The sequence below is a fragment of the Cyclopterus lumpus genome, chromosome 22 (genome assembly GCF_009769545.1).
Source record: "Cyclopterus lumpus isolate fCycLum1 chromosome 22, fCycLum1.pri, whole genome shotgun sequence".
Taxonomy (NCBI): domain Eukaryota; kingdom Metazoa; phylum Chordata; class Actinopteri; order Perciformes; family Cyclopteridae; genus Cyclopterus; species Cyclopterus lumpus.
In genome coordinates this window covers 11,348,314-11,375,510 of record NC_046987.1, presented here as the reverse complement: position 1 = coordinate 11,375,510, position 27,197 = coordinate 11,348,314, and the positions used below count along the sequence as shown (strand labels likewise).

At 42.8% G+C, this 27,197-nt stretch overlaps 1 protein-coding gene across 1 annotated transcript; it reads right to left on the bottom strand.

The window, feature by feature from the left end:
• Positions 1–289: 289 nt before the first annotated feature.
• On the bottom strand, positions 290–24,708 carry LOC117751505 (fibroblast growth factor receptor-like 1). The gene is given in 8 exon segments (XM_034563416.1): positions 290–953; positions 1,619–1,859; positions 1,861–1,973; positions 2,662–2,946; positions 3,129–3,215; positions 8,781–9,053; positions 23,938–24,033; positions 24,486–24,708. Coding segments are annotated over 7 exon segments (1,524 nt in total). The 5' UTR covers positions 24,023–24,033; positions 24,486–24,708; the 3' UTR covers positions 290–513.
• Positions 24,709–27,197: the final 2,489 nt, after the last annotated feature.

Genomic DNA, 27,197 nt, shown 5'->3' with positions numbered 1-27,197 from the left:
TTACAAACATTATGCATATTTAACAAACACAAGACTACCTGAGTAGGGCTCAAAACCAGCCCTTTTGAAAATCTTGAGTACCATTTTTGTCTTATTTACCAGGCTGCGCTCCAACAGCTGAATAAGTGAAAGGTAAAACCTCACCTCCATTTTCAGCTACACCTCAAGTAGGAAAAGTTGCTGAGGAAGACCTTTCAGCTGGCCTGAATAGCTGTAATTAAACTCGCACACAAAAATGTCCTTGTCCTTTTTGTATTAAGTGCACAACAAGGATTAATGGATTTTAGTGGTGTGAGAATCTGACAGGTAAAAAAAAAAGCACCAAATATGGAAGTTTGGATGTAAAAACACAAGGTGTGTATTACTGGCCACTGCTGTTCTTCATGCACACTCTTCAGCAATGAGAAGAGTCTCTAATGAATAATGCCGGGTGAATGCCGTTCAGGAGCAGCAACTAAGTCCAGAGCTTATTGTCCCTCTGAGATACTGGAGCAGTTCGTGGGGGATATTTGGCTAACACTGAAAATGAATGTGTTGATGCTGATGTACTTTCCCGTCCACATGTGAGTGAGTGTGTGTGTGAATGTCAGTGTAGATTTTGGGGTAGATTTTAGGGGGGGTTGTTGGTCCTCCCTGGGTGAGGAGGAGCTGCTGCTGTGCCAGGTACTCCTCATAGTTCGTGGAGCTCATGCAGTCTTTGTCTGGGCTGGAGGAGCTGGAGGACGGAGCCACACAGCCCCTGTCCCGCTCTCGATACGGCAGCCGGTGGGAGCTCTGCAGTACCTGTGCAGCTGCAGCTGGAGCACTGGGTGGGGGACCACTCCTGCTCTGGCAAAACCACAACAGCACTGTGCCAAAGATGAACACTATTCCAGCAGGGATGCCAATGATGACAGGCCAGGGGAGGGAGCTGGAGGTTGGCGAGAACATGGGCATGATGGGAGGCTTTGTGTCTGGAAAAAGAAAAGGACCAAAGAAAAATCAAAACATTGCAACTCTTCAGTGTTGCCATGAATTTGTTTATTGCACAGCTGAAGTGCTTATGGCCTAAATCAAATGATCATTTTTACAATCAATGAATCTGTTTGATTTTTTTTTTATTCAGCATTTAGTCAATAAAAGGTTTGATCAGTCCAAAAACATTTGAACCGAGATGAGTTCCATACTTCCACGACTGGGGAAGACTATGGGATTTCTGACAAAATTATTGATTATTTTTTGTTGACCAATTGATTAATCAACTCGTAATTTTATTTAAATGCTTAAAGCTTCATCAATATCCTTGAGTTTATGTACAGAAAATGCAAAACTCTTAAACTTAAAAAAGACAAATCCATAGCTTGACTGCATCTTGAATTTAACTGGTTTTCTTAGATTTGGTGGAGAATAACACACACAAGTCCAAAAATATCAATAATGTGTATAATACAGGACAACATTGCTTTGTTGGCACCTGTCCTCTTTAGTACTTTTTGCTGACAGGTATGTCACTCCTTAGAATAAACAGCCACATGCAATATACAAACTGATAGCACAGATCTGTGTTCAAAGCTGCCGATTTGTTTCTCTGCAGTATGCTTGTGAGCTGCACTTTAAACCGACATTGCCCAGGCCTCACCTGGCAGCACAGTGAGGAAGGCGCTGCGGAAGCTGTAGCCCATGGTGTTGGCGCCTAAGCAGATGTACATGCCAGCGTCGTCCTCCTTGGCGCGGGTAATGAGCAGCTTGTTGAGGTAGGAGCCGTCGGGTCGGGACCACACCTCCCCCATGGGCAGCACCATGAATCGGTGGTCTCCCACCTCAATGGTGGAGTTGTAGCGGCTTTCCTCGTTAGACTCCACGCGTTTGAGCCACTGAATGGACCGGCTTAACGTCACTCCTCACTTTGCACTGAAACGACGTGGTGCCGCCGTAGTCCACCGTTGTGTTGACCGGGTGAGTGCCAGTCAAAATAGGCTTGGAGTTTGTCCTCTCTGCATGGACACACAGAGAAAAACAGTCAAGACACACACAGACATTTATTTCACATGACAGACCTTCTGCGGGTGGAAGGGGTCTTAGTTGTCCATTCCAGTATTAGCCTCAGGCTTAGAAGTTATAATTGACAGAGAGGGGGGATACCACCATGTACATAAGAAGTATATGTGATTAGTTTCCTCTCTTTCTTTACTCCCTGGTTGTACAGCACACATTTCTCATGGGAGAGATGGGGGTGGGGGGTCTGGCAGACAGCTGGGCCGTTAATCAGCTCCAGATTGGGGTGGAGGGTCCCTGAGTTTGAACAGTCCCTCTCTCCATCTTCCCCCCTGTGCAAACACCAGGGCACAAGCCTCAGTCTCAAGCCTGCTTCCTCAATATGCTTCTCATATACATGATTACACAAGCACATTCATCCATGCAGCAAGCATATGAATGAGACCTGCTGATCGCACTCAGATATCAGGAGTAGGTAGACCAGAGAGGAGATTTCTTTTAAAGGTTACAGTTCTTCCTTGGTCAAATTAGTAACCACCATTACAGCGTTACGTTTACCCCAAAATGATCCACACAAACAGCAGTAATCATTTAAATGAATCATCTCTGCCTCATCTGTTGGCATTCATATTCCAGGTGAATACGTTTGGTATGCGTACAGCTCAGCCTCTCTGTGGGGATACTCACGTATGACCTCAACTTTATATGTGGCGTTGATTTCCCCAGCCCGATTGGAGACCTTGCAGGTGTATCTGCCGCTGTGCTCTGGCATCAGGTTCTTCAGACTCAGAGTCCACTTCTTCTGACGGCCCTCGCCGACCTCCTGCTCCGTCAGCGGCTTGTCGTCCTTCAGCCAGACAATGTCCGGCCGAGGATTTCCACTGGCTGTGCATTTGAGCCGCACCGAGCTGCCAACAGGACGAGCTATCACCCTTTTTTCTCATCTTAGCGGCTGGGTGAAGCGTGGACGCACTATATGGGAGATAAAGGGAAACATTTAGTTACTTAACTTTCCAGTGGATACATGACAGCAGCATAGTTTGCTAATTGTTTCAATGTGATTTGTAGTAAACATGATAAAACATGCAGAACCACTGGTATCGTCTGGTGAATTTACCACTGCACCACTGACAGCATGCCAACAGAGCTCTTACCAAGTTTATCTGACAAGCCATCAGTGCCCAGGTCAGACTCTGCTCCATCAGCCGCCGCGGCTCCAGTTTTATCCGAACCTGAGTCATCTGTTAGCACAGCAGGACAACAGTTAGTCAACAGCTGATAGCAAAACCGAACAGCCAGGTGTTCTTTTGCAGTGAAGATAAAGGAAATGTTGCAACACAGATGTATGATGCATTGACTTTAATAGAAAGCATTGAACTATTAAAGTATTATCAACTTTTTTCCAGTGTAAATGGCACTATAAAAGAAAGTGTACATATGATATTGAAGGTATATTGCTACTTGTAAAGTCTTCCATTAGAATCCTTAATTGTCAACAGTGTCACTCTCATGGCAGCGACCCAACGCAGCCAACAGGCCAGCAAAGTGTTCTTGGCTCTATATGAGTATATTTAGCATTTATAGATAGGCTCCTCTGAGCGGGGTGCATGCTCAGGTCATACTCTGCAACATTTGGTAGTAATATGATCAGTTTTCATAAGCCCCGTTCCAGGAGACAGCTGTGGAGTTTATGTCATTGGCTGACATCATGCAGCGGAGCTAAAACAGGGCTTAGAGAAAATATAATGAGTGAAACCTAATGACGGTTTGTGATGCATATCGACTTTTCGAGTTAAGCATTGATGAATTAACACAGCAGATCGGGTTCCTCGCCAATTTTTGCCACTCTGTAAAGAAGAGACATTGAGTAGATTATTATTAAAAGAAGGGCTGCTGTTAAATGGTTTTATATGATACAACTGATTTGTCCCTTTCCATTAGATAAAGTAGTCTAAGTCATTCTTAGGGGTTCTCCAGTTCTGTATCTTTTCTACCATTTTTTGATTTCGAGTTCAGTGCAGCCGTAAGTTGGATTTTTTCTCTCAAGGTTTGATTGGGTCAGGTAAAGAGGCCAGATGTGACTTCTAACCCCCTCGTTCTGCCTCCCTCCGAGTCCCCCCGAAACCCTCAAAGCTCTCTCGGGTTCTCTGGGTACAAACCCTCCTTTGTTTGTCCCCTGCAGCACCAAGCCCAGCCATGATGTCATGGCTATTTGAAGGGGTTTAACTGGCCAACTATAATAACCCATTCCTTTAAAAAACAGCCTCTACTGGAAGACATATTTCTCTGTTGCTCACTTGGGCTCTCCACATTCCTCCCGGTTCCTGAACCTCCCAATCCAAACAGAACACGGTCCCACACTGCCGGGGTTTTCTTTTTGACTGTTTTTTTCCTGAATCTATTTCCTCTCTACTTTTAGGCGATTCTAGGGAACAATGGCGCCCTTTATATGGCTGTTCTGTTAAAGCTATCCCTGGCCACTATTGTCTTTACACAATATTAGCTCACTACACTGCAGACAGAGGCAAGGTATATATCATATAATTGTTATATTTGTAAGATAAATGAGGAGTTACTGAGAGGCCCATTCTTGTGTTAGTACGTAAAAGCTGCAACTTATTACGGAATCAGTGATGGAACAGATACCCTTGTACTTTATGCACGGTATGAAATTCAAGCTTCGTTACACAAAGGGAAATTCAATCAGTCATGATTCAAGTGCATGCTTATGCAAGTAAAAGTATCAAAATTGTTTAAAATTCAATCACCGTCCATACAACTTAAATCCATTCATGGTCTCAATACAGTGTTTGGAGCCGGACGCCATCCCCTCCCTCTTCATTCACAAATCCAGCCACAGGAAACAGTTCACTACACACTCTCTCTGCTGGCCTCCTGTGCCAGCTGAATCACAGGAAAAGGCTGGATGATTTGAGGTCACAATGAGCTCCAGATGTTGATGGGGACATTACATTGTCCAGGGAAAGTTATGTGCAGTGGCCTTGCATCACACTCAGGATGACTCCAAACAGCTACCACACGTAATCAGTCACACACGGGGCAGTTCATCCAGCAGTTGGACTGACAACGTCTCCAGAGAGGAGCGAAATGAAATATGTGCTGCGAGAGCCCAAATCTCCATGTAGGAAAAATTAGCACCGCCAGCTCTGTAATATATTATCTGTGCAGACATAAACATTAAAATACAATGCTGTGAATGTTAATATGACAATCCCATGTTAATACTAATATGAAACCTGCCGAAGACTGAGCAGCTGAGGACAGAGAGGTTGCTGCATGCATCAGTCTGTCCTGGGGGGGTGCTGGGGCCAGTTGTCAAGAGACCACCCCAAACAGGGCCCAAACAGCCAGCTGGAGGGATTGAGGAGGCGCCATGTTGCACTGACTGACCAGATTCTTCAGATAGCTCAGGGGAGGACAGGCTGTCCGCTGGCAGATGGGAGGAGGAATATCTCTCCAGTTGAAGTGGACCCCCCCCCCCCCCCCCACCCCCTCCTGACATCACCCTGCAAAACCCCTCACCCTCCCAAGCCTTCGCTGTCTCTTTATCTTACTATCTTTCTTCTGCTGGGCTTCTCTGCTGGGTCCCAGGCAGAGAAGTTACGCTCTCCACGTTGGGCCGTGAACTCGAACAGCTGCCAAGATTTCGCTGACCCCTTTCCCGCCGATCGGCAACTATAACCGATGCCGTTGCTTTTCTTACTTTTTTACTCTGTGGTCCAAAACAAATGACATGATGGATACTGTATGTGGAGCTATGCCGGGAGATATCCCTCATTTACAGCATTTTAAATCAACAATCTCTCTCCTCTGATCTCTTCGAGCAACACAATAGGCCTCCAGTCACTACAGTTAACTGCATGCAAGTAAATGCAAATGGGTACGATTAGGTGATTCAATGTTAATGGAAAGTGTTGCTCATGATAATTGCAGACTATTCGGTTATATTAAGCTGAGCTCAATCCTGGAAGTATTTTGACATTGAGGCCCCCTGATCTTTGTGGCAAAAAGGCACCCAGAATGCATTGCAGCCCTGATGGAACAATTACCTATAAAAACAAACGCTGGGCTGAAGGCCCGCCAGTGCATAATGGGATGATGGACAAGAGAGCAGAAAGAGGGGGGGGCTTGCTAAGGTTGATCTGGCATGCACTCTCCACCACCAGAGGACAACTAGGAAAAGGAATAAACCAGATCAGGATTAAGAGTCCGGCCAGGAAGTCTCTAGGTAACTCCATAAAGGGCAAAAAAACACTGATGAAAATCTCATGGAAATATGCTTCCAAGAAAGACTTATGATTGTACTTCCAACAGCATTTTTTCCTTAGGTAATAACCGAGTGGGAGCAACGCATGCAGTCAGGTTTAACTGATCTACTGGAGATCCCTTCCAGCTTCATCACATCAGCCTTAAACTGTCTTCATAGAAGTCTTCATTCTTACGTAGCAGAAGCCAAACCAGACAAATTATCTGTCGCATAAACACACCACAGGGAAAAATGGTTATCTATCACAGCGATGAATTGGCTGATTGTGTGTGTGTTGTGTGTGTGTATATATATATATATATATATATATATATATATATATATGTGTGTGTGTGTGTGTGTGTGTGTGTAGGTGGCTTTAATTTATCAAAAACATCATTCGATCTCTCACGCTTTAAATCAATATTAATAATTATTAATCCAAAACAAATTCCATGTACATGTACACTATTTATTTAAAAACTGTATTTAAAAAAAAGACAAGATCTTAGTAGTCAGGGAATTTCTGCAGATCCCTTTTCCCTTGTTTGCTTACAAAGTACAAATTTATATTCCCCTGGTTTATATGAACTAAAAGAAGTCTTTGCACTTTTATCTGAACCATCTGTTTCAGAATCGAAACAAGATGTTGAGGTATTATTCCATCTCTATAACAGTTCAGACAAAGGCAAAGTAACTATTTGGAAAATTACAGGTCAACAGAAGCAGAGCAGAAATTAGGTCAAAATGTTGCTCAATAACAACAACAACAACACCAACACCAACACCAGAAAGTGTGATAGCATCCTGTGTTAGTCATGAACAGACCTTTTTAATGCAACAGTTCCTGACCGAATGATCCATGACATCTACTTCACAAGACACATCCAAGTCAAATTGTCTCGTACTCTTCGTCCTTGTCTTCGTCTGACATTTCAACTCCTTTCAGTGCATGAACTTCAACTGAATCTTCGACTGCTTCTCACGCTTTCACTTCAACTTCATTCAGTGTCTACATTTGAAATTAAACTCTTCTTTTAGCACTAATTCTAGTTATTACAGTATTTGTATTCAGCTATTTCAAACTTTGAATTTTCAGCAATGAGCAGACAAAAATCTTCCGAAAACCTTGCTTTTTCTAGTGTATTCTATTTATTTTCTACATCATGTCTTGTAATAATGACGCTGCTTTTTAAATTTCTATTCACATTGGCTCCACTCCCCACTTGAAATAATACACATTTACTTTCTGCAGTGAAAAAACATCAAATAGACCGACTGCATCAAATCCAAATGCGTGATTGTGACAGTATTCAATCAACAGAGCCTTGAAACAAACTTAAACTGACATGTTGGTTGTTATCCATCACATGATTGATTCTGAATGTGTTCCACAAAGATGTGTTTAGTGTATATAAAAACTCAGAATGCCTTTTAAGTGCAATGTAGACACAGACAACCATGTCTGACTTTGATACTTTATAGCTCAACTGTAGTATGAACCTTCACATTATAGCTGGCACCATGCCTTCATCTCCAACCTTTCATTTCAGCACAATCAGCAGACACCCTCTCTTTGAACTCACTGGAAACATCCCATTGAGGGGGACCCGAAAATAAACTTTGGTCCAGACTATTCCCAACTCATGAGCATGCTTTACTACAAAAAGCCCTGCTTTCGGAAGTGCTCTGTGTTTTCCACATCTGCCTGATTACGGCTCTTCTTCTGAAGCCTGGCTGTCACAATACCAGGCTGCAGCTCCTCTTGAGAGAAAGAGAGAGAGAGAGCACGGACTCTGGCCCTAATTAGGCATCTTAGAGTAATTAGACTAAACACAGCCTTCACGCTCCACTCCGCTCATTCATCATGCTCTGCTCTGGTGCAGAGGAAATGCATGTATGCATATGCACAAACGAGTAGCACACTGGGTCAAACTGTGGCTAAATCCTCCAGGCCCCATTCAAGAGCTGCGTTAGAGTCTGAAGACAAACCGACACTATTACATTGAATGTGTGTCCTGTTGCGGAGCTGCCGCCACAGAGTGTAGCCTAAGGAAAAGGAAGAGCTTGAGATCCAATGAGTCACAGAGGATGAAGTAGTATAAAACAATATCCTGTACCCCTGTTGACTTTGGGCAGGGAGAGGTAGGGGCTTTAACACATACATTGGATGAGAGGATCTACCACTAAGAAATAAATCCACTTGTTTTAGACCTCGACCTCTGTGAGCGATGCTGTCTTTTAACATTTGAACTGTTGTGAGATTTTTGAATGCAGGAAAGTAAAAAAAAAAAAATGGCATAAAAACACCAGTGTTGAAGATGATGCGGTCTGATCGTACAAATCAGGGGAGTGACTCGCGGCCATGGTCTCTGGTTTTAGTTACCATACGACTTCATGTTTTATAGATGCAGAATCGAGCTTGAATTTTTAACAAGAGTGACACGTCAACCCGAGACGATCTCATCTCAGGCACCTGCAGAGCAACCGGTTGTACAAACTCTCTAATGTGATACACACAAAGTCCATCTGCACTCACCGATGACGATAAGGGTATAGTTGATGTTAACGCTACCAAAGCCATTGGTGGCTTTGCAGATGTAGGTCCCCGTGTCATCTGCCTCCACCTCCTTGATCTTCAGGCCTATGCGGAGTATACGGAAACGGATCCAGCCGCTGTGGATGTTGCGCCCATCTTTGGTCCACATTATGAGGGGCGGAGGGTCTCCCTCCACTGGACACGGCAGCTTAATGGCGCTCCCAAGCCGGGCCATCTGTCTATGAGCAACCTTCTCAGACACCCTTGGAGGTCCTGAGGATACACAAACACAATAATGGTGAGGAAAAAATAAAAAACTTTTCATATGGTTTCATATTATATATAGTGTTTTATATCATCAGCCCAAAATTACATTGAAAATGGGTTTCCGTGGCCGATAGCAATATCTTTAGAAGGTATTCCACATTATAGTGGCACATTTCTTTAAGTATGCAGTAATTCCCAAAAATTGTATTCATGTCAGGCTGAAACTAGATCTGAAATTCACAGCATTCTTTTAAAGCATGCCACGTCAGTGACCAGTTCAGTCAAAGGGGGATTTTTCAACTTCAAATTTCTTTTACGTTTTAATAATCGTCAGAAGTACAATTCGCTGAAATCCACAAGAAAAAATAAATGAGCACAACAAATTCTAAAGAAAGCGATTTGTTGCAGAAATGTATTCTTTCTAGTTGGCAATAAAAACTCCAGAAATTCTGTTCAGCTCATTGATAGAAATACATCTGTGAACATCTACGCACATTTTTATAGATAGAGTTGAAATAGCAGCTGTTTAAGACTACATTTTTAATTACAATTATTTTTTCTTGTTTCCCCAATTTAGGAAATACTGAACGAGACCACATCAAAGTCTCAATTGAAAAGCACAACACTTTTAACTTTTTCACCTATTAAGTGGTAGGTAAAACAATGGGGTGTTAACATCAGCCATGTCATTGAAAAAAAAAAAAAAAAAACACAAGCAGGATGCAGTCATTGTCATTTTTTTTTTTTCAGTTTGGTCAAAGAGGAGCCTTCTTCATATCCAACAAAGTAATTTTTTTTTACAAAATTGAATGGGTTTGCTATCAAAGTGACAAACTAGTGTGCAGCTTGGCTAAAGTAGTGTATTGGAATGAACCTATGAACTTGACTAGAAACCGCTCTAAAAACAGCTTGGATGTGGTCAGATAAAATGAGACAGAGGTAATTTGTCATCTTTTTGTCTGATTACCCAGAAACGTTGAAACCAGATTGTTATAATTGGGTGAGCTCAGTCGTCCACTGCCTGCACAGAGAGGGTAAAGTGCTCTGGCTCTGGTTTTGCGTGCAAGAGATCAAAGCGATGAGAGGGGGGCGGGTCACAGTGAGACGGACAGCAGCCTGTTCTCCCTGCTCTTAATTGGCTCAGGTCTGCTCCCTCAGATCTGGTGAAGTGGAGCGGTCCAAAACACTCTGTGATGGTGTTAGGAGGCTTGCGCCGCTGCTCGCGCAGCGTAAAACTAACTCCCCACCAAAAACTAAACAAATCCTGAATTACTGAGCAGACTGAACACCGAAGAGAAACTGGAGATTGGAGGAGTGAAAAAGAGGAAGAGAGGAAGGAAATGCCACCAAAGCCTATAGCTCCAAAAGCCCTCAAAAGAACACAGTCTGTGCCTCAGAACAAATGGCTGGTTTGGTAGCAGTAAAAACAAAGAGGAGGGTAAGTACACATGGCCTTTCACAACACATATACACACGCTCAAACACACACACACACAGTCAAATTCCTCTGGTGCAGTTCACACATATGGTAAACAAGAAGATCATTATACTGATGGGGCTACTGTGGGGGTAGGTGACACAGGTAACTCCATCTGGCTGTTTTATTCATCACATTGCAGACAGATGTATCTCAGCTGCAGGTACAACATCTGGACTGCTGCATTGGTGACCTTCGCTGCTTAAAAAAACTGGACTCACTCATATTTAGTCATAACACAAACCAAAGTGGGAAAAAAAGTGACACTTACGAGCGTCAAACCAATAAAAACCTCATTCCTTTCTTGTTTCTATGTTTTTTCTCTACCATGCATGAACACACACAAACTCAGAGCTTTCCTTCCTCTCTGTGGACGGCCTTTCCTGGTCCACTGCATGCACAGGAAATTGGAAGTGTCATTGTTTATGTCTGTGGAGAAAACGCAACCACTGTTTTGTTTTTTTGGTTGTTGTCAGCTGGCACATGTCTCGCTCCTCTGCTACCAAGAGGGCAGAACAGAGCTGCTCACTGTTCAGTGTCTGACTGTACAGACTCTGCTCTAGGAACACAAACAGGTCACAGCGTTGGCTTGGGGCTCATTTGGACTGAATTGATCATACAACACTGAATCGCCTTGTAAAAACATAAATACATGTGTGCCAAATCTTGAACATATATGCTTCAATTATCTCTTCTGACTTGTGGTCCTGCAAGCTACACAGCCATGTGCTCCTTCTGGCTTAACGGAGGGGACTGGCGAGGCCTGATTTATGTCAACGGTTTAGCTGAAGCGAAATGTCAAAACACCTTGACCCAGCATGGGCACTGCTTCTGTCAAACTAAACATTCTGAAAACTAAACATTTCTTGAGCTATATTCTTTTTGAGAAAATGAATAGAGACATGGGAATTCTCTTTCCCATTTGCTAAAATATACAACGGTGCACTTGGACAAAACCTGTCTGCAGTGTTGTTTGTAGGACATTTGACACTTATTGTACACTCAACCCCTTCCTTATAGCAGGGATATATCTCTTTTTAAATCTTCTATAAACTAAGTTTATCACTAAATATCACATATTTAATTTTGCCCTTTGACTATTATTGAAGAAATAGTTTGACATTTTGGGGAAAAGGCTTCTATTTCCAATAACTATTCCTTTAATTGTAATAAAAGTATATGTGATCTTGAATTTGGGTTATTCAGGCCGTCTCAAGAAAAACTTGAATGTTGCTCTAAGTGCAAGGAATGTGCAACACATGATTTCCTCCCTCCATCTCCGCTCTTCTAAAAACCTTTTGAAGTCCTTTTGAAAAACAAGGCTTGAAGAGGTGCTGAAATCAAGGACATCGTCTGAATAACTTAATAAGTATTTGTGCTGTGTGCATGACCACCATCCTTTCTTCAATAGTGACTCTCCTCCTCCGCCTCCTCCATCTCAAGGACAGATTATTTTAACTTTGGAGTTGAAAGCTCGGAAAACTACCTCACAGAGGCCCTCTGTAACAAAATGTTTTGCCTTATCTGCTTTATTGAAACATGGCTGCAATTTTCTCCGCTGTTTTTACTTCAGTCTTCTGAGGCTCTCTCGTGGTTGCTGAACTAAACATTATGGTCCTCTACTGAGGCTGTGATGAATGGGAATCTACGATTTATGACAAACTAGTGCGTGTTTCAGAGCACTTTACTTAAATTGTTAGAATTGTTAGCTGCTCTGTAAAGGGAAAATGATACACATGACCATATGGGCTTTCCCGTATTACAGCGTTGGTACGGCGGTCCTTATTATAGTCAAGCTTCATGTGTGAATGGGATCTTTCATAGTGCAGGAAGAGGAGGAGGAGGCCTGGCAACTCTCAGAATTAGTTCTGTTTTTCTTTGCTCAATTTGGTGATGGATTATTTCTAAGAGAAAGGGGCACATTCAATAGAAGGCATTCTTGTGATTCAGAGTAAATATAGCCATTTTTACAAAACCTTGTGAGCGGGTTAATGATCTGTTGATCTGACGTGCAGGCCTCCGTGAATGGAAATATGTTTAGAAGAAGGAATACAAAATACAAAAAACAGACTACAAAGGCTGCCAGACTTGAGTAATGTTCAGATGTGCTGGCACCCCTTTCCTCATTTATTTTGTTTTTTACAAAACACCTGTGGATTTGTAATGATGTGTACATGCATTTTTCTTCCCATACAAAGTGCTTCGGTCTTAGTCATTGCAAACATGTCAATAAAGGGTTGGCTTGGCTGCTGACAGCTTCTCCAATAGCGAACACCTGGAACTTAACCAACCGCAATGAGAGCAACTCGATAATGCACGCAACACCAGCCGCCCAATACGGCACATAGTTGTTCAAACAACACAGTAAACATCTTCAAATAAAAAGGAGTTGGTCCTTAATCTCCAGCCAACTGCAAGAATTTCTTGTGCATCAAAAGGCTTTTGCAGACTGCCAGACTGTAGTGATTCTTTACTTAGATAAACACTGATCTCAGTGAATGTGTCTTCAATATGCAGTATTTACATAAAGGATAAGAGGCAGAGAGACAGATAGAAGCTGGAGAATGCTTCCTCCTACTCACCAGCACTGTGTTAGCTCAGCAGACCGTACAAGAACAGACAGACCTCGAACAGAAGAGAGGACATTTAATGGAGCCTGTGCTTCCAGGGAAATACTCTATCATGCATCTCTTAAGACCTCAGGAGCACTTAAACAATACAATCAACTAAATGGATGGAAAAGAAGAAAGTCAAGTTCAAGGAACACATGAGGGAAGTTAAAGGAAATGCACAAAAAGCTACATGAAAGCGAGAAACCAAATCCAGAGTCAGTGACTTTGCATGAGACTGGAGGGGTTGGGTGAAGAGGAAAGGTGAGGCAGACTCCACGGCTCGGGGAGTGTGTGAAAGGCCACAGCTTCTGTTCAAAGCCTGTTGCTGCACATGGCTATACATTTCACAAGCAGAGATCAAAATCGGCATAAAACAGTGAGAGAGAAAGAGAGTGGGGAGAGCCACCTTGGCAAATCAAGAAAGGAGGTGAGGTGAGGGATGGAGGGGAGGAGGCGGCAGTGACAGGGTGAGAGGGGACAGGGTATGTGGAGTGGCGGTGGAGGCGGTTCTGACAGCAGCGGGGTAGCCAAGGGTGAAGAATGCCGTCTTTTCTTACCCCTCCAGACGTCCTGCCCAGCAGCGTCACCCAGTGTGGTAATCAATACCTGTTATTTTCCCCTCTCGGCTTTCCAATCAATAGATAAGAGCGAGGGTAAGACCAGCAGGGACAATGGCTCTTTCTTCGGCACCATCTGATGTGGGCTGAATAGCAACCGCTTCGGTGGTGGGAATGGTACAGGAGGAGCTATTGGGTGACATGAGGGAAGAGAGAAACTGCAGGAGGGGGTGAAATATAAAGAAAGAGGTAAAGAGAATGAGATTCTCCAGTCGATCTATCTGCTTGTTTGCAGTGAATCTGCTTCCTTCACTAATGGCCTCTGAACAACAGGCTCCTGTCGACCCCCTCATCAAAAGAACAGGAAAGAAACAGAGAAATTACTCCAGCATCATAAAGCTTCTGGAAACATCTCCATCACGCGGCCTTCCCTTAACAGGCCCTACTGTGGAGTCTTTGAACTCTAAGCTGCTGTATTTCATTAGACTCGACTGCCTTCTCCCGGCCCCAGCTGCCTCTGTCAGAGAAAAGCAGCATGTTGTAGACTCTTTGCTACTGTCTGCAGCTCCACCCAAAATAAATCACTTCGACAACAATATGTGTTTGTTTGTCAACAAACTGGAGACATATTGTTATTTTTCTGACCATTGGTCATCATTCATACAGAGGTGATCCACCTTCCCTGAAACCAACGTCTGATCTCAATGTAAAAACATTATGCACTTTTATGAAATATAACATTAACCTTCAGGTAAAAGCAAAGGTCATAGATTTAGTCAACGTGGTTATTGTTTAGGTCATCACTTGCTCACTACATTAACACATAAGTATCCAGGTGGCTCACAGCTCACTATTTCCTGTGAGAAATCTTCCATTTATAACGTATTGATTCGACTTGATTATATGAAAAGCCCTTTTCATTCAGGACTTCCCATAAGGGACTACATCGTTTTCCATACTTCCACAAGCCTGGAAAAGTAAGGAGTTCTTTTGGAAAGTCCTTAACTTGAATTAATAGAGGCCTTTCATACAATGTTTTTGGAGTGGATCTGAGTTACTGTGGAATAGTAGCCTGCTTTTCCAATTTGTTTTACCTGATCTACCACTGGACAGAGTGTTGGGTATATTCTTCTTTCTCTTTTTTTAATGGAGGGATAGACAATACATATTATATTACTACGAAACAATAAGCCATTCAATTACTCTGTGGGAATGGTGAATAAAATAATATTCTGGCATAACTTTTCATGCAAATGTGAGTCAGTCGCTGGTCTTGCCCCATCAAAAAGAGCTCACAGTGAGCGGCACTCTGGTCGCTTTATCTCACTCCATTAGGCTAAGGCCCGGTGCACACACAGGGGCTGAGTGTGTGCTTAGGGCCACTTATCAGCGAAGAGGCAGCAGGAAGGAGGCTGGGAAGGCAGAGAAAGGCCAGATAGACAGGCAGAGAAAGAGAAAGAGGGGTCAGAGGAGACGAGAGAAAGACAATCAAGCCAAGGAGAGAGAAGCAGGGTGAGGGTTAAACGGAGCACGGTTGATTTCGAGAGTGGCAGGGAGCAGAGGCCAAGATGGCAGAGAGGCCTCCTTTAACACACCGCTCATAAGGAGAGGAGGGCTGCATGGGGGAGTGGAGGGGGATTAGGTGGGCCCAGGCGGCAGTAACCAGGAATCCCAACAATCTCACACCCCACTCCCTGGCCCGGGCTCAGCCTCAGCCACATGACACACTCAAACAGACCTCTCTCTCTCTCCAGTACAGAGCAGGGTACCAACGAGCACCTGTTTATCACTGTCTGCCTCATACGTTTGGAGATGGGCCGACCACTTGGCACTGAAAGGGAGATTGTGTGAACGCTAACACATGTTTGGCTGCTCTGGATCGCCTGCGTATTGTCTCTTATTCCCTCTCACAAACACACACAGAAATGAAAGGGCCAAGATTAAAGCCCTAACTTTAGATTAGTACTTCATCGCATACTCTTTCCTCCAAAGCAGTGTTTCCCAACATCTTCCTGAGGGGCCCTGAGACAGGAGAGTAGGAACTAAACATTATTTAAACTAATACAGCAGTTTCCAATCTGTGGTTAGGGATCCTCAAATAGATCCCATAATACATTTGAGAGGTCACACAATTATTAAATTGATATAGGACAGATTACATTTGTAACCAAAAAGTATGATAGCCTTTTTTTTCTAAAATTGGTTAATCCTCCAAATAATATAATTGTTGGTGCACACAACTGTCACAAGGAGAGAAGGTCAAACAGTTGGGGAACCACTGTTTTACCAATTCACGCCTAAACAATTAGTGAAACTGCGCTGATATGATACCCAAGTTTCAGTGCCAATACTTGATATATTTTTGTAGGTATTCTTCTCGTGTTTATGATTAAACTGTTTACTAGGCCAAAGTAATGGGAGAAGTACTAATATCTTTTACTTTTGTAAAAATAATACCACGGAGTAAAAATACACTGTTACAAGTAAAAGTCCAAAACCAAAATGTAACTAAAGTAAAAGTATTGACATCAGAATATACTTAAAGTACCAAAAGTAAAAGGACTCCTTACACAGAAAGGCCCATTTAAAATAATATATTTATGGTAGGTGTTTATCATTGGATTATAAATATTGATGCATTAATGTTTTCATCACTTTATGTTGCGGCAAACGAGAAGCTCATATTAAGTACTTTATACTTAAAGATTACAATACTACTTAATAAAACGTCATAATGTATTAGTTAATTTCTATTTCGTTTTAATAATCTGAATCTGCAAAGTGACTAGTAACTAATATTGTCAAATAAATGCAGTAAAAAGTACAATAACTGCCTCCAATATGTAGTAGTAGAAGTTTAAAGTTAAACAAAATGACTGATTATAGCTTAAGTACAGTACTTGAGTAAATATTCTTAGTTGCATTCCACCATGGCAAAAACAAGAGCTACTTATGCAACACATTACAATGGGACACAAGTAGACATTTCTTCGCTAAAAACATTGGGAACCACGGGTCCAGAGCATGCTCACTGGACAGAAAACACCAGTGGGTCGCTACACAATCTCCTCACAACGAGAACTCTGTTTATATTGTTTCATGGCCTCCATCAGTCAACAGTGAGGTGCATCCTGCCACTCCCTGCATGCCTCCTCCTACTTCAACCCTCCTGCATTCCATAGTGGGAAAAAACTAACTACCCAACCTGCGCTTCGCTCAATGTGTACGGTCGACACAGTCGGAGTCCAGTCTGGAAGTGCTGAATGAGATACAGATGTCTTATTAAGTCGAGCCACTGTCGCTCTGCGTTGGTCTGATGTTCGACTGACTGGCAGGCTGTAAACAGGACTGTTTCAAGCCAGACATGCTGTCACCAGCAGACATGTGTGTGTCTCTCTGTGCGTGTTGTGGTCACATCTGTGTGATGATGATGGTGATGGCCGAGCCTGGCACTGAGTGCCCCTCATCATAGGAACCCGACACCAACGTACAGTCTGAGGATCAGCCAATCTCCATGACACTGGGAAGCGATTTACACCAGCGCCTTTGTCAACAAGGTCTTTTCAGGAGGGCCATTGACAGACTGCGATGTAGCAGGAGTGTTTGGGCAGAATGGAGCGATTCAGAACAGAGCAGGAGGGAGGGAGGGGAGTGGGTGAGGGAAATAGAAAGGCGGGTGAGACAGAGACGAGACACAGCGGGGAGAAGGGGGGAGAGGCAAGGCGAGACAGACGGACGGGGTGGAGGAACTGGCAAAGCTCTCACTGACAGCAATGGGGCCTCTTGACAATCCGGGAATATTGTTTGAAATCAATCTGTCACCGTGGAGCTGTCATTGTGCTGTGATACGCACCCTTTCAAAGTGACAATTTGTTCAGTGCTTGCCCAGGTCTCCTTACTACTCAGCTGCACAAAGGTCACTGCCCTCTATCCATCTCATCTATACGTCTGCCAGTCCGACTGTCTCTCTCTTTGTTCATCAACCGTCCGCGCTGAGCTACCCGGTTCTTTTACCAAGGTGACCTGCACAGGAACAGGCGGCGGATGACCAGAATAAATGTCCCGTCGCAAGGACTTCTGTTACATCATTGCATCCCCTTATCAAATGTTGAAATATTTCACGGAAGAAATGAAACATTTGACAAGCTGGTGGCACTGGAAGAAAAGTCAGATGGATTGAGATATTTCAGTCCTGACCAAAGTGGAACCGACATTGACATCCCAAGTTTTACCAGCATGGATAAAAATAAACAAAATGAACAGTAAGTTCAGCTAATATTGAATCTAGACATAGAATAACTGTATGAATGGTGCAGTGCCCCCATCAGCCAAGCCTCTAACTCAAAGTACATTCAGGCTGGGGGCTGATCCCAGGTCAAAACTCACATCCCTGTACATGAGGAAATCAAATCAGTTTCACTGCATGGTGCAGAATTCCAGTCTGGGATAGCTATAAAATATGACAGAGTATACTCCTTGCTTCTGAAATGATTTTTTCCCCCCATGTCCCATTCCACTCTTCAAGTCAAAGCGGGGACATATTGTTCCATTCATTACAGAAGTCCCCTGAATGAAAAATCAGGGCCTCTTTACCTCCTTGTCTCACCTCCAGTGTTGAGAGAGACTGTTGCTGCTGGAAATGGGTGCAAGCAAATTCCATCATGACAGCCTATCCGCTCGCAAGGAAAACTCCTATTTTGACATACTGTGACACGCAATCGCCTGGACCCGACTCTCTATAACCACAATCAATGGGCACAATGCACAAAGAATCGCTCAAAAGAATTGCTAATGAAAAACAAAGTGGAAGTGAAAAAGCCACAAAGCCATGTGGGGTCTCATTGAAGCTCATCGGAGGTGAACTGAAAGAGGGGGATCGAGGAGGGGAGGATGGCAGAAACTGGAAGGAGGGTCCGGGGGTGTGTGTCGAAGGCACCGGTGGCCTCATTCAGAGCTCGTTATCCCAGCTGTCCCCTGGCTCGGCTTTCTTCAGGCTCAGCCAGCCATCGTTGTTGCCACCACCATAACTTTCAATCAACCTTTTAACTGCAGCATGGCAGGGTTGGTGTGTGTGTGTGTGTGTGTGTTAGTGAGGTTAGTTTGTCAGAACAACAAGTGATTTCTAATGAAACCCCCGCTGACAGGAGATAGCGGAGCAGAGAAAACGTTCAGAATCCTTTCGACGCAACTTCTGATATCAAATGATAAAGAGAATTAACACCGAACTGCTTCAAAATAAAAGACTTGATGGCACAGAGGAGTACAAAAAGAAAAGGCAGGAAGCTTATCATCAAGTTATACAACAGGTACTTCCTGGCTGCCGGATTTGGTATTCTGATAAGTCAGTATGAGGCTACAGCAGCACGGATTCAAGCAGGCTGTGGCAAGTACAGCAAACAAGCACATACAGTAAGATGTGGCAGATGATATTTCTGCAGTTTAAATCACTCTTTTATTCACTAACATCACAGTGACAATTGTTGAACTAGTCCAGACCTGCTCAGTCCAAGCAACATCCCATGGCCACCTTCACATAAATACAGCTACAAATACATATAGATATGTTTTCCTGATGTAACAAACGGTTGTCATGACATCTTTTGTAGTTTTTGTTTTTGCAACGTTGGTCAATACCAAGGAGAATACAGAAGATAAAACCGGGAGCCAATGCTAGAGGACAAACAAGGAGAAACAGGGAGAAGAAATAAAAGTGGAAGAAAAGTTTTGATTTCTGCACCATCTGCCTGCAGCTGCATACACTTTCATGGTCCACATCATAAATCTACAAGTTCAAATCTACAGGAAAACTATATCAACTTCTCCTGTTGAACGGTGAAAGAGGAGAGCAATTGGAATCTCATCATTTTACTTACTAAAGTGACTGAGTGAACAGCTGTGAAGCACAAAACGGTGAGGAGGTCGGAGGACGAGGAGGCGGGCGTCTCTCTCCACAACTTGGCTCCTCAAAAGAAAAAGAGAAAACAGACCGGGACTACAGAAATGAAGAAGGGTTAGAAAGAGGGGTTGCGCAAGACAAACACTTCCCACTGTGTGGAACTGTAATGTTATTGTAAGGTCACTTGTAAGGGTCCAGCGAGGCGGATCCCCACCCTCACCCCCACCTACTTCCAGCTTACAGTCACTCAGGTCACTCTCTCTCTGGCAAAGGGTGTAACACAGCAGCCTGCACTGTGGAGTCCAAACAGTGTCCAGTATTATCAGATGCTTATTTACACCAAACAGCTGTCAATTAACACAAATCTGTTATTCATACGTCTGGTAAATCCTGCAAGTCAGGCCAGGAAGTTGATTATCATCTGAATGGTGACAGCCTGGCACCTCCGCGTGCACTTTGTGAGCAGCTCCATAAGTTTTGTGAAGGTTAACAGGAGCAAAAAAAGGAATTCCTATTTACTGAACCCAAATCCATTCAGCCAGCAGGAAGAGTGTGTGTGGTCTTAAAACACTTCCAGAGTACAACTGCCCAACAAACTAATGAGCATTGTACACACACAGACCTTCGTAGTGAGTCAAATAGGATTTTCTTTAAAAAATAATTGAACAAAAAGAGGAATATTCTCCTCATGTGCATTGAAGCATTAGCATACAGCTGAAAATGACAAACACTGAAAAGCGGAACGATTCCTTGTTGAAATTCCACCATGAATGCTAATTGAAGTGGTCCATTAAAGTCGTCAATGAGTGGAAGTGTTGCTCACAGGGATTATGTGACCCCTGCTTAAGTAAACTAACCGACTGACCTCCATTATGAGTACTTATCACAGCTACAGCCCTTTCCTTTTCTTCCCCCTTGGAGGGGTGAAGACCCATTCCTCTTAACGAATGTTTCCATCCTGAGCCGACAGGGGTCAGCAGGTGTATGCCGATAGATGGTAAGAAATGGTGGCAGACATTATTTCCGTGGAAGAAACAGAGGGATCAGAGCAACAGGAACATTAGCTCCACCTGGATTAGAGGAGAAAGAGGTTGAGTGGGAATAGTTGTTGGTCTATCGCTGAGGTTTTCCAAATTGCCCAGTGCTCCTTGGATGTCTCATTATCATGATTTTTCTCAGGGTCATTCCAGCCTGCTTAATAAAACACACATATATTCAGATGCACGAAAGCAGCGCTCATTCACTCTCGTAACTTCTTCACACGCACCTCTAAATGGCAGCGCCTCAGTAAAAAGACTCCCCCGTCCACTGTGAGTTTCTAATAGATTGCAAAACAAGTCCGGTCCACAGGGATGAGGAGTGTTTAAAGTGAATTACTGCTGCTATGTCCAACCTGGTGGGACCGCTGCACATAATAATCCATCCATTGTTCTCCACAAATGGACCCAGGCTCAGTAAATAGGGGGTACGGTGAGCTGAGAAAGGCTGGGTTAGAGTAAAGGTCAGCTCATGCCTGTTTTAACGACAGCACATTAACTTAACTTACTTCCTTCGACTTACGCTGGTAGTAAACGGGTGGAAATGCAAAGAGAAAAAGAAGGGAGACGTGTGTCAATAAGGGTGGCAGGCAGCGACTGCAATGGCAAACAGAAAGTTTGAGGTGATGCGTTGAACAGCCGCAAGGATTACAGTAGAAGACGAGTGATGTTTGATTTCTAATACCTCAATGGGGCATTCAAGTGCTAGCTGGGCAAGGATTGTAAGAAGAAAAAAAAAGAAACAAAGAAAACATGCTACACAGCAGCACATCCAAGCTCACAACCCGCCCTCAGTCTCCCCAGCTTGGCCCTCGAGCCAGAACACCACTGTTGCATCTTCTTACTATTCAGGAGCTATTTAGACTTTGGGGCATTTGTTTACTGAGTAACTAGCCTCATTACGGTTAAAGGAAATGGAAAACTGTCTGGGAGCCAAATAGCCTCGTGATTTTAAAAGCCCTTGGCATACAATGTATCTCATAGTACCTTATTGTTATGAGGTAACTCTGCTATAAAATGTACATTTTCCAACGAGGTTGCAGAGCAGTTTGCAAACTCTAAACATTCACCAGGCGCCTCGAGAGGTGAAGAAAACGTGTGCGGTTTTGAAAATAGGAAATAAAACAGAGTCACATCCGTGCACAAAAAGGCACGACTGCATTTGTTGCCTGTTTCTAATTAAAAAACGCATCAAAACAGTACCATTCAGTGTGTGCGTGTGTGTGTGTGTGTGTGTGTGTGCGAATGGTTAGCTAGTTCTTGTGCATAGCAGAGACACCTGGTGCCTCTCTGTTTCTCCCAGGGTGCATTTCTGCAGATCCATATGTCCGGGCTGCAGCATTCCTCAGTGAGTGGAGCCCAGTGGTCCCCGGGCCTGTCACCACATTAGAGGCTATGCTGGGACACATCACTGAGCACCTCCTCCAGCTGCTGGGGGTGGCAGAGCACCAGAGGGGGAGGAAAGAAGGTGTTGGGATGGAGGAAGTGCGGGGGTTCCTAGGGAGGTCTTAAGAAATAATTCTTGCTTGGCCAGTCGCAAAGTCGTAGCAGTGGAGAGAGGGAGGGTCTGTATGTGTGTGTGGGCAGGGGGTCCGGGGTCAGATGTCGCCTGATGACTGACAGCAACAGGCTTAAAATCGTTCACCCAAACTTACTGTCTTCTGGTGTGCTGCTTGTAATGTTTAGATAACAGCAGTAAAGTAACACTTACAACGTGTTTTTACTGCTTTACCACATAAGTCAAAGGGGTCCTGTCCTTTAAAATGTAATTTACATTTGTCAAAGATGTTATCATACATTGTTAAATTTTACAGGAACAGTTTTATAGCCTTTCTGGCTTTAGCAGCAAAGTAACAGCACACGTTTCGAGTCAAAACCCACCGACTGTATTTCACAGGTTGTCAGAGTAAAGCTGTTGCATTTGGACTGTAACACAGAACTCACTGTATCACACCGGGAGCTGCTGGGGGGAGAACTGTGGACAATTTACTCTTCACAGCTAGTCAAGCATCTTTCAAAATCATCTCAGTGCCAACTACATATCTGCTGATGGTCAATCTGTCTGTGCATCTGCAACCACTTTCTGAGAAATCATGAAAAACTGGCTGGACAATATTCCCTTTTGTCTTCCATTGTATCAGTTGGACCTCCAGTCTTCATCGTCCATTTGGATCCTTCTTTGGGTTTCTCTTTCCCATTCTGTTAATCTGTGAACATTACAAAATTGCGTGTCTAATCTTATTTAGCCTTCACGTCTTGTTTACTTTTGGGTTAGTCGTGCCGTGAAGGCACGGCTGCCACGCTGTGAATGAGGCATTGTCTGCAGACCCCCAGATCTAATCTCCCCTTCTCAACCGCCGACAACCCCCCCGCCCCCCTCCCTGCCCCTCAACCTTGAGCCCTGATATCTACATACAGGTATTATACCTATCAGACGCCTCTTGAATTCACTTCCATGCTGAGCGGGAGAGAAAAGAGAGCGCAGTCGAGTCTGTTTGCTTTGCCAGTCTTCAGGGGAAATGTGTCTGGCTTTCAGATTTCTCTCATTAAAGTGAAGTTTTGCCTCGGTCTTTGACTCATGCTGCTGGATTGCATCAAGAATGGTTCAGTAGCCAGAGATGGTGGATGAAATCATAGAAATTGTCTTGACAGTTATTCATGACCTGTTGACAACCTCACTGTAAGTTGTCCTTGTAAAGAAAAGTATTGATACTGGCAAAATAAACAGTGCAGTGAATTGTGGTCAGTCTTCTACTCTCCACTCACCGTTTCAGTCATGAACACGCACATGCACACGCACAAAGACACGCAAAAACTAATGCACACGCACGCACACACACACACACACAGATGCGAGTCAGTCTTTTGGCCAGCCACAGGAGAGCTCGACTCTCACACTAACTTGTGTTTGTTCACCCTGGGAAGCTGATGGATGATGTTTGTTTGGTTTAGCTGTAGTGAATGTGCACGCACGCACACACACACACTCGGCCATGACTGAAACACACACAAGCTGGAGGTAGGGGTTGGCCTGCCCTCTCTCATTCGCCTGCCCGGTGTTGATTTTGGGCCCTGTTTAGAGATTTTTTTAGTTCTTAGTTTTCCGTCTCTTACTTCTCGGTGTGAAAAAGTGAAGAGCCCACTGAGAGTTCCTTCACGCTCACATGAAACCAGCTAGTAAACTTGAGTTACTTCCAGGATTTAAAGAATGGTGTCAGTTGTTTTTTTGAGAATCATAGAAATTGTGATTTTGGTATCATCAGTATTTTTTTTAAGAAAGAAAGAAGGAACGTTTATGAAACGACTCTTACCTCTTGCGCAGTCAGTCAGTAAAATCGCCTCAAAGATGAACAGCACGATCTTCAGGACGCCCATACTGTCCAAAGACAACTTCATGTCCCCTAAATCTGAGAAACACATGATCACTGACCCAGCCACATGGAGGATAATATGCATATCATACCCTAGGATTTAGAGAAAGTATGGTTGCTGTTTTTTATGTAGTTGAAATCAGTGGTTCCCAAACTACACTGCAGTTACACTTTAGGGTCTAAAATGTACCCCAAATGAACTCATTTTAAAATCAATATTGAAAAAATAATTGAAAACCTATTGAAAGAGAGACTATTCCGTGTCACACACTCACTCCCAGACAGACCCTTGCAAAGTTGAAGAAGTCCTGGTAAATGTAATATCCCCTTTATATGTCGTCTGAATATTTAAATAACCAAGCTAACCGTGTATCTTTGCTCATCGTAAAATATCACTGATGCTCCTCACTTGTAAGCATGCAAATAAATAGGAACATAATTTGGGGGAAGAGGGGGGGGGGGGCAGTATAAATATGTGGATAACATACCTGGATATTCAATGAATGAAGTCAACCCTGTGTCAGCCTCTTGACAGAGATGTTTGTAGCTGAAGTCCGTGTTGAGCCCATGAATCAGTGACAGCGGTCGACTTTTCACCGACCTCTAACTGACCAGCACGCGCTTGTATTCGAGATAAAATAACGGATTCAAAAGCGGAATCAAACCGGATGCTTCCATAAATCACAACAAAATTCCCATATGCTAATAAATAAAAATAAAAAAGTAACGGCCGTCTCCTCTCTGTGCAGCCTGCTCCACCAAGTGACTCTTCCAGTGCGCGCAGAGCGGAGACTTGTTGCCCGTCCCAGCGCCGCCGCTGCGGGCCAATCACAGGCCGCAGAGGCCGGACGCGTTTAACTCTTTATCCCCGAGCCGTTACCAGCAAAGAGATAACAGCTGGAGAGATTAAAGGAGGATACACACGGTATCCGGTCCGTGTGCGTCTTTATCGTCTGTTTGATGTAGTTTTGTTGAAAAAACGAAAATACAGAAATACAATGTTTTTTGTTTGTTTTCCGTCTGAATCCCAAAACGAAATTATACGAGAGGATCAAATTTAACTAACGAGACGATTTTGTTTTTTGAAAAAATTATTCTTTTTTTTTTTTTTTTTAAAGAGAGACGTAAAGCAAGGGAGGTGACCGGATACGAATCTGTCAAAAATAAAAGCCAAGGCAATATAAGGATTATATGAAAGTAATATAGTTTAATCAAAGACATTTTTGTGTGCAGAGTTGTTGCAGTTAGCGTTCATATTTATTTTTACACCGTATTGTGTTGTTTCTTGAGGAGACGCAGAGTAAAGGTGTTTACCCTTTCTACCAGTAGATGGCAGCATAAATGTATTTAAACCCTTTATTTAGTTTTATATATATATATATATATATATATATATATATATATATATATATATATATATATATATATATATATATACCTATGTCTTTGATCATTATCTATAAATATGTATGTTTATTTCCTATGATATTTGATTTATATAGTTCATTTTCAACCTAGTTGTATACATCATGTATTTACTTGTTATATTTGTTAGAATAAAGTTCAACAATACTTTTAAAATTCCAAATTTGTCTCAATAATAGACATAACAATTGCAACTTAATTGTCTTTATCTTTGTACGGTTTTACTCTCAAAACATTACAACTTTCTTTCTCAATATTACAATTTTATGTTTAGAGTCACAGATGTTTTCCTGCCTGTCACAGTGACCCTACGACCTGCTCGGTTGTAGTTTTTGTAGCACGGCCGTCACTGAAGTCCTTGCGTATATTTGAACACTGGGATGTCAACCAAAAAGTATCTTAAAACCACGGGCACTCCTTTACTAACTTCTTTGGTAAACCTTGTACTGCTCCTATTGTTCTGTAATACTGCCACTAACCGGCTCATCGGTTGTTGTACTGACATACAGTAGTTTTCTGCATTTTGTAGAGCTGATTTGCCTAAATGTGTAGAAAAGGTGTATCATTATATATTTTTGCAAAAGGATGCATTTGCTTGACGTTGTACTATGTATGAGCTGCAAAGTTCAGCCTGCAAATGTATTGCATCAATTCCAGCCTCAGAGATGGATGACTTAGAGTCCTGCAGATATAAATTGGATGTAAGTGTAGGTTTTGCTTTATGACCACATGGTGGTTTTAAAATGAGAATGGGGTGTTTGATGGAGGCTGGAGAAAGATACTGACACTGGTGTGACATCTACCCTCAGATTAGAAATATTGTTTATGTAGATAAACCTCCAATACAGTTCTAGGTTATACAGTATATACGATTCAGTCAATTTCTCTCTTGTGTGGTTTATGTTCCTGCCTGAAAAGAAAACAGAGACAGAGAGAAGGAAGAGAAGAGAGGCATAGGGAGAAATAAGAAGGATAAAAGAAAAGAGAGAAGCAGAAAAGAGTAGAAAGAAGCAGAAAAGAAAGATAGCAATACAGAGAATAGAAAAGAAAGGTATAATGTGTGTCTGTGTGAGAGTTGTTTCTTTTACACAAGGATCAATAAAATAAAATCTGGATGTATAAATTGTAAATCACATGCATCATATATACAGTATATATATATATACATACACACACAATACTAATGTCCCCAAAATATCCAGTCGAGCTTAGCACCACGACAACACCATTCTCAGAGATTAAATATATACTTGTTGGTGTCAGCTATAAATACAGAGATGACAGAATCTTTAGGTCAGTTGTTTTTACTCAGCCTATATGTTACTGGTCAAGATTAAATGAAGCTGGGAGCTGTGGGCGGCAACAAGTTTAATGTTGTATAACCTTATATAATTGTGGAGGTTGGGCCACATATACCCCATGCAAAACGTATATTGGTTACTGAAAGTGTGGAAAAAGCATTTTTGAATTTCTGGCACTGAAGTTGAAACTAAAATACAAATATCAAAATATCTACTTTGTGGTGCAATATTGTTGATTCAGATCTGATAAATGTGATGTCCTCTCCAAAGAGTGTCATTGGATCAGATAATAAGAGCCTGTTGCTCAGTTTTACAGGAACAGCAAACTATCTCTATTGATATAGTTATTTATATAATCAGAATCAGTGTTAAGTGTGTACACATACAATAAAATTATGTATCTAAATGTACATGCACAGACATACGGCTAAATACCGGCAACAACGCTGAATAATCATTGGACTATAAACCCGA